The 7745-nt window shown below is 31.1% G+C and overlaps 1 protein-coding gene across 1 annotated transcript; it reads left to right on the top strand.

The window, feature by feature from the left end:
• The first annotated feature begins 5987 nt into the window (after nt 1-5987).
• Nucleotides 5988-7745, top strand: LOC18601199 (Eukaryotic aspartyl protease family protein). The gene has a single exon (XM_007032056.3). It carries the CDS (start codon nt 6099-6101, stop codon nt 7437-7439), a length of 1341 nt encoding a protein of 446 aa, XP_007032118.2. The 5' UTR covers nt 5988-6098; the 3' UTR covers nt 7440-7745.

Genomic DNA, 7745 nt, shown 5'->3' with positions numbered 1-7745 from the left:
TTTACAAGTTTGAGGCAGATTGTCCATTTCGAATACTAATAAATCCATGTAAAATTATGGTCAAAACTTAGGTGAATCAGAGTATTTTACCAAAAAAAAAAAAGGTACAATGCTTCAAAATGTTATTGAAGTATTTAAGAAAATTCAAATAAGTTATTATTCTTTTATTACTTTCAACCAAGCTTTTGTATTTTTATTTTAAGCCAAATAGACCTTTATAATTAGAAGTTGATTAATTGTCATAAATCAAAATGATATTTGTCTTTTTTATATCCATGTAACATTGAAGTGGAAGGTGAAAATTTAATAAAATCATATCATCATGTCACATCATCATCATTATAACATATTAGTATATCTAGTCATCACCATATAATATAAAAATGACAAGTAACGATTTAACTAACCATAGTTAATAAACCGTTAGTCATACCAATTTATTTCGTTCAAAAGTAAAGATTTAATTGAACCAAATAAAAGAATAAAATTTTATTTACATTTTATTTTATAAATTATTATCGTATACATTAACGGTACAGTTTATAAAATTTACAAGCAAAATTAAAAAATTGTCACAGATGTAATTAAACTATATTTAAGAAAATTAATAAATCCACAAAACAACTAAATAAACATGCGACAACATTATAATCCTGTTTATAAAAATTTAAAAATGTCAACGATGATGCGTGGAATAATAATCTTATACTAAATTTTATGATTAATTTTACCAACTCTTTTCTTTGATGAAAAAATAAAGAACTATCATTTACTTGACATCAAGATACACTAAGTATCCAAAATTGCTTTCCAAACAAATTACAATGCAGCTTAGGTATGTTGTGAGGTAAGGAAATAAGCAAGCTAGCTCTGTCGAGGGGTAAGGAGTTAATATGATGAGTTGACATCAGAAAACAGACACACATGACATTGACAAAGCCAAATTTCTAACATCTTCTTCCACAGCTTTCCACCTCTACTTTTAACCTCTAATATGGCCTGCATTTAATTCCCCTTTATAGCATTAAATTTTGGAAAACCATTTCTAGTTAAAGGGTTAAGATTCAACATTATTCATATTCTGATTTAATTATTTATAATAACTTAATTAAAGGACAAATATTAACTTGTCACTTTCTTTGCATATATCACTTTTCTTTGATTCACAAATACAGGAAATAATGTATGGATTATGAAATTCCAGCTTTAGCAAATAAATAAATAAAAGGGACATGTACTTCCAATATTTTCCTTCTTGTGAAAACATTAAAAAGGAAGTTGAGATTGATCTCACCATGTTAATTGCTTCATGTCTTCATCTTTTGGGTGCAGCCTAACCCACCTTTCATCCATGTGATGCGGTAATTGTGAAAGTTAAGTCGGGGTTTGGGTTGGGATCATCTTGAGTCAATGAAAATTCAAGTCAAATTATTTCGAGTTTAGATAATTTTGAATTTAAATTATCATAAATTCATGTCATCCGGATTAATGGGTTAACTTTTATAATCAAATCAAGTTAGATTTTAACTGTGACAATGTAGGGAAGAACAAAAAAAGGACATTCCTTTAGAATTCAACAAAGAGACCAGAGGCAAAGGAAGGGGGTTAATAGGTCAAAATTTTGAAAGTTTATAAAAAATTTTTATTTTATTTTAAATATTTATAATTTTATTTTTGATTTTTTAAAAATTTTATAAATTCACCTTCTCAAATATTGAATTTTTTGCTTTTATCCTTTCAAACTTGAAACCTTGTCTTGGTTTGGCACCAAGAGAGAGAGTAGATTGTGTTTTGTGGTGGATAGAAAATATATAGGGTTTGCATTAAGTCTTGTCAGGCCTGGGATATTATTATCTAAGTAGACTCCAATATCTTGTTAGAATTAGATTATAAATAAGAGTAACCTTTTGTGATACATATATCATTCACCGATGGAATCAAGGTGGTGATTGCCGTCATCTCTCAATTTTTATTTTTTTTATTATTGTATGTATAAAATTTGAAATATGTAATGTGATTACTCTTATAATTATCTTTTAGTCACTTTTGATACAAAATCTTGAATTCATCACTTCTTTCATTCACTTTTGTAATAATACATAATTATGTTACTTTGTAAAATATATAATTATAGAATATAATATTTCTCTTTTCTAACACCGATAATCTTTCTTCATTGCATTTGGTAACTCATTTTCTAATATGCCAATAATAGAATATTTTCATTGTAAAAGAATATTTATATAGGTGTTATTGAAGAAACTACAAAAATTCAATATCATATGGAAAAAATTAAATGCCGAATTTTCAGTTTTGAAACTTTGAAATACTGGATATATACTATATATATAGAAGCTGTTTGGTATGCTTCTGAAAATTAAATACTGAATAGGCTTTTGATTTTATAAGTCATTTTTGCATTAATTACTAAATGTTAAAAAGGAAAAAACTATAAGGTTTATGTAATTAAATGAACAAACTTTTCTTAAATAAGTAAGATGATTGAATACATTAAATAGTATTTTTTTTACTGCAATATTAAGATGCCTTTGTGAGTTTGTCTGTAGCTCAAGCTGCCCAACATCAAATGTTAGGATAAGGTACATATATTATTTGATTCTTTGTGTTTTTTCTTGTTGTTGGGAGACAAATATCATTAAACACGAGATCCTAATTTTCTTTTCCTTGGTTTTTTTTTTCTTTGCATTCATGGGGTAATATTACTGTTAATTTCATGTTAATATTTTTTTGTTGGTTTTAATTTCATGTTAATATTTTACTACTCCTAGACAATGTGATTTTATAAATTTTGGCAAATCTCCTACCCAAAAAATAAAAAATTTTGGCAAAACTTTCGTGGAATTTTTAAATTCAGTTAAAAATGAGTGAATAAAAATTAAAAATCAAAATCGATTATATTGACTTGTTGAATATATTACTATCATGTAAAAATTTTATGAAAATTAATAATTGGCAAATCATGAAAAATCCATTTGAATTTTAACTAAAACACTCTGTGAGTAAAATATTAAAAACCAATAAAAATCTTTCAAAATTTTAATATTTATGATATATGCAACATGTTTTACAAAATTTATTAGTTTAATCGATCTTGGCTTTGAAATTTTTTTAACTTATTTTAAATTAAAAAAACTTCACTTACATTGTAAGGTACTAGTTTTTAGGTAAAGGTACAAACGTCAACTTGAATAAGATTATTTGATAGGGTATTTGAACTTTATAAATATCCGATTAAATTTTGAAATTCTTATTTGAAATTGTTACATTAATGATTCCTTCCCCCTCACCCTGCTTTTTCTTCTCTTTCCCACACATAGAGCTAAGGAAACTAAATATTCAAAGAAACAGTGGAGATTTCAGCGTTTTCCACAAAAGTTGTGAAGTCTAAACAGCTTTGAGTTGGTTTCTATTGTGCAAACCAGCTGGTGTTGACCATAAATTACTGACCTTTGCTGGGGAGAATATTTGATGTACTCAAGTCATCAAATTTTGATATTTTATTGATAAAATATTATTTTAAAATTTTATTAATAAAGTATTATTTTAAGATATTATCAATTTTTTATTTTTTTCAAAAATAATATTTTAATAATGAGATATCAAGATTTAATGTCATTGCATCAAATATTAAATGTATAAAATATTAATTCTTGTTATAAATTTTAAAAGAAATAAGTGCAAATAATACCTTGAACCATTAAAATCTAATCAGATGAAAAGAATAAAAAATTAGAAAAGAAAAAAATATAAAGGCAAAAGAGGAACCCAGGTTTCGTACTTTTGTCCCCCTCACTAGAAGTAAACGGGGTTTTTGTCAAAAGCGAACTGACTAGCCCTTGACGTAATTTGACCGCTCCCAAGTCGCTCGTCAAGTCAACTACATCAATGACATTACCGACTCAATTAAAATATTAAAACGAAATGTTAATGCACCTATTACAAAGATTTAGGTAACTAATGTGCTGTTTATTTTTAAATGTATTAATAAAAAAATCCTTTTTAAAATAATAATTTAATTAATATGCATCTATCAAAATATTCATTAATCGGATTTAAAAATTAAAATTGTCAATAAAACTTTAACGTCCTCATTTAACAATGTATTTTTTTTTAAAGTTGGACATTACTTCCGACTTATTAAGATTTTGAAATTTGAAATAGATTTAGTTTTCTTTTTTACTTGTTTAACATAACATATGTCGCATGTACAAAATAACTCTATCGACCATCAGACTTATTGCATTTTTTAAAAACATGAATGTTAATGTGACGAAATTAGTTGAGTGAGAAATTTTCTCTATGGAGATTTAATCATTTTTATCAATTAATTTTGTCACATATGTAACATGATATTTTTTTTCATGAATTGGGTAAAAATCAAAATGTTGGTTTCAATTACATATGGCCTCAAAGGAATTGATAACCTTCTCGATAGTTCATTCGGTGTGTTGTAAGTTGTTTTGTTAGTGGGACAAAAGAAAATGAGGGTGGGGAAAGGATTAGAGCAACGTTAAAATATTAGTTGACCAGAGCATTAAACAATCTTAAGATGGACAACTGTTGAAAGTGAAGTAGCCAGCTAATGACCAAACATCTTTTTCTTTCATGATATCATTGCATTCATTCTAAACACTCACGTACACATTAAGACTGCATTCAACTTATTTAGCTTTTTGTTGTTTTCTCAACCCCAATCTCAAAGCCAAATTGGTTATCAACCAAATAAAATTATCCACTCAAACAATCATCTTTGTTTAACCAAAATAATTCTCGATTTTGTTTAATCAAAATAACTATCGACATAATATTTAAAAAAATTTAAATAAATATTTATTTTTTTATTATATTACTTTTGTTTTGAATCAAATAGATCTTTATGACTAATAGTTGAATCAGAACGTCACTTATTATTTTATGTCACATGGTGTTAACATAATATTGATATATCATAATAAATAATAATATGATATGTTGATATAATATGATGATATAATCACACAATTTTTTTCACACTTCATAAATATCATCATATTAATGTTACGTGAGTATAAAAAATTACAAATAATGTTTTAACTAACAATAATTAATTATTCATTAATTATAATTCTAATTAATTTTATGTTTTTAACTAATCAAAAGCTCTTTTTGTTTGTACTTGCACAGATAGAGGCGGGGGGTGGGGGGCTAGTAAGGGCTCTCGCCCACCCTAAAATTCCAAATATTATTTTATTTTATATTAACATTTTAAAATTTTACTTTTTTTTTAAAAAAAATTTTATAATTTCCATCTCCTTAAATATTAAATTTTTCATTATCATCCCCTCAAACTTAAAATCTTGATTTCGTCACTGGGATCTTCTCCTCTTGTCTTATTTAATAAATTGTTACCTTTTAAAAAAATATATTTATTTGATAAAAATAAAAATATAGGGATTTAATTAAATATAATAAAAATAAAAAATATTTAAATTTTTTAAAATAGTTCATGCAATTTTTAAAAGTATATGTCAATCTTGATCAGGCTGGTCCTCCTTCTATCTTTGACAATCAATATTTTTTATTTTTTTCCTTACTGAAATTCTTAATTTTTATTTTTCAATAGTAAAAATTAGTAAATTTTTTAGTACAAAATAGGTTTGTGCTTTTTGTTTAAAAAAAATGCAGTAAAAAAAAAAGGACAAAAATAACAAAGAACAGAAATAAATATTGGTGAAGGGAAGTTGGAATAAATTTGCAAACTTGTGTACCTTGGAGGGACAATTTATTATTTTAGGTGAAAGATATTTTGGTTTTGCAGAGATTGAATCACAGTAGTAAATCGTAAAAATGGTGGCCACCAATTTTAATTAAAATTCATCATAAGATCTAACCGCCCAAGTAAGAAAACGCGTCCGCTTTTCTGTAGATTTCTTCATGTTTTTCGTCCTATCATTCAAATCACTCTTCTTCTCTTTCCTCCTTTGCTATATATACAAGTACAACCCCACCCTCTCTTCCGCACACTGCACAGCCTCACTAACTCCATGAACGTTCAAACCCTGTCTCTTCTTCCCTAGTTTCTTTTCTCTTGCCTCTCCATGGCTCTTCTCTTCAAGCCTCACCCCCTTCTTTTCTTCCTGGCGACCTGTTTTCTCTCTCTCGCTACACAAGGAAAGGCAGCGCAAGACCCGAACAACTCGATTTCCTTCTCTTTTCCTCTCACTTCCCTCCGTTTCTCTCGTGACAATGTTCAAACTCTCTACCGTTCTTTGGTTTCAACCAAGCCAAACTCGACGGTTCAGCCAAGGCCATCTTCTTATAATTATAAGACGACGTTCAAGTACTCCATGGCTCTGATCGTGGCTCTCCCTATAGGCACTCCGCCGCAGACTCAGCAGATGGTGTTGGACACTGGGAGCCAACTCTCCTGGATTCAGTGTCACAAGAAGGTTGCTCGGAAGCCGCCTCCTCCTCCGACGTCGTTTGATCCTTCTCTTTCCTCTTCTTTCTCTGTTTTGCCATGTACCCATCCTCTCTGTAAGCCTCGAATTCCCGATTTCACCCTCCCCACTTCTTGCGACCAGAACCGTTTATGCCACTATTCTTACTTCTACGCCGATGGAACACTTGCGGAGGGCAACCTGGTCAGAGAAAAGTTCACCTTCTCCCGCTCCCAAAGTACCCCTCCTTTGATCCTTGGTTGTGCCACGGACACAAGCGAAGACAAGGGTATTCTGGGAATGAACCTCGGACGGTTGTCTTTTGCTTCCCAAGCTAAAATTTCCAAATTTTCCTATTGTGTGCCTACTCGTCGGACCCAACCCGGGTTTTCACCCACCGGGTCGTTTTACCTCGGTGAAAATCCGAGTTCCCGCGGGTTTCAGTATGTTAACCTTATGATTTTCCCGGAAAGTGGAGCCAGGCCGAATATGGACCCTTTGGCTTACACTCTTCCGATGCAGGGGATAAGAATCGGAGCCAAAAAATTGCCAATTCCTACATCCGTTTTCCGACCCGACGCAGGCGGGTCTGGTCAAACCATGATCGATTCGGGTTCCGAGTTTACTTACTTGGTCGATGACGCCTATAACAAGGTGAGGGAAGAGGTGGTGAGACTGGTAGGTCCCAGGATTAAAAAGGGTTACGTGTACGGTGGAGTAGCTGACATGTGTTTTGATGGCAACCCCATTGAGATCGGACGGTTGATAGGCGATATGGTGTTGGAGTTTGAGAAAGGGGTGGAGATCACCGTTGAGAAGGAGAGGGTGCTGGCTGATGTCGAGGGTGGGGTCCATTGCTTGGGGATCGGACGCTCCAGTATGCTTGGGGCTGCTAGCAACATAATCGGAAACTTTCATCAACAAAATCTATGGGTGGAATATGATCTGGTGAATAGGAGAGTGGGATTTGGTAAGGCTGATTGCAGCAGAGCAGCATAGAGCCATTATGGTGCTATAGATATAATGGTACCACCCTTTTGTGTGCATGAGAATGGGGGCTGCTGTGCTGCCTTGCCTACTTAGTAAGATGGGCGTGTCAGCGTAGATCATCTCGAATGATCGTATCCTATCGGACGGTCTATATGAAGCTAAATGCCACGTGTCACGTGTTCATCCGAGAGGTTTTAAGCATGCATGTACTTGGGGGGACTGTTGTATGGTGGTAGAGAAGCGATGAGAAGTCAGACTAGAGTGTATATAAGAGGATGTAAAAATTGTGTTATCAAACTTGATTGTTTTCTTTTA

Source organism: Theobroma cacao, chromosome 4, assembly GCF_053813885.1.
Source record: "Theobroma cacao isolate CCN51 chromosome 4, ASM5381388v1, whole genome shotgun sequence".
NCBI lineage: Eukaryota > Viridiplantae > Streptophyta > Magnoliopsida > Malvales > Malvaceae > Theobroma > Theobroma cacao.
The sequence above is the reverse complement of the archived record's forward strand: the minus strand, read 5'-3'. Positions and strand labels throughout refer to the sequence as shown.

Excerpts from the sequence above, each read along its gene's own strand:
- LOC18601199 (XM_007032056.3), top strand. The coding sequence starts at position 6,099 with ATGGCTCTTCTCTTCAAGCCTCACCCCCTTCTTTTCTTCCTGGCGACC.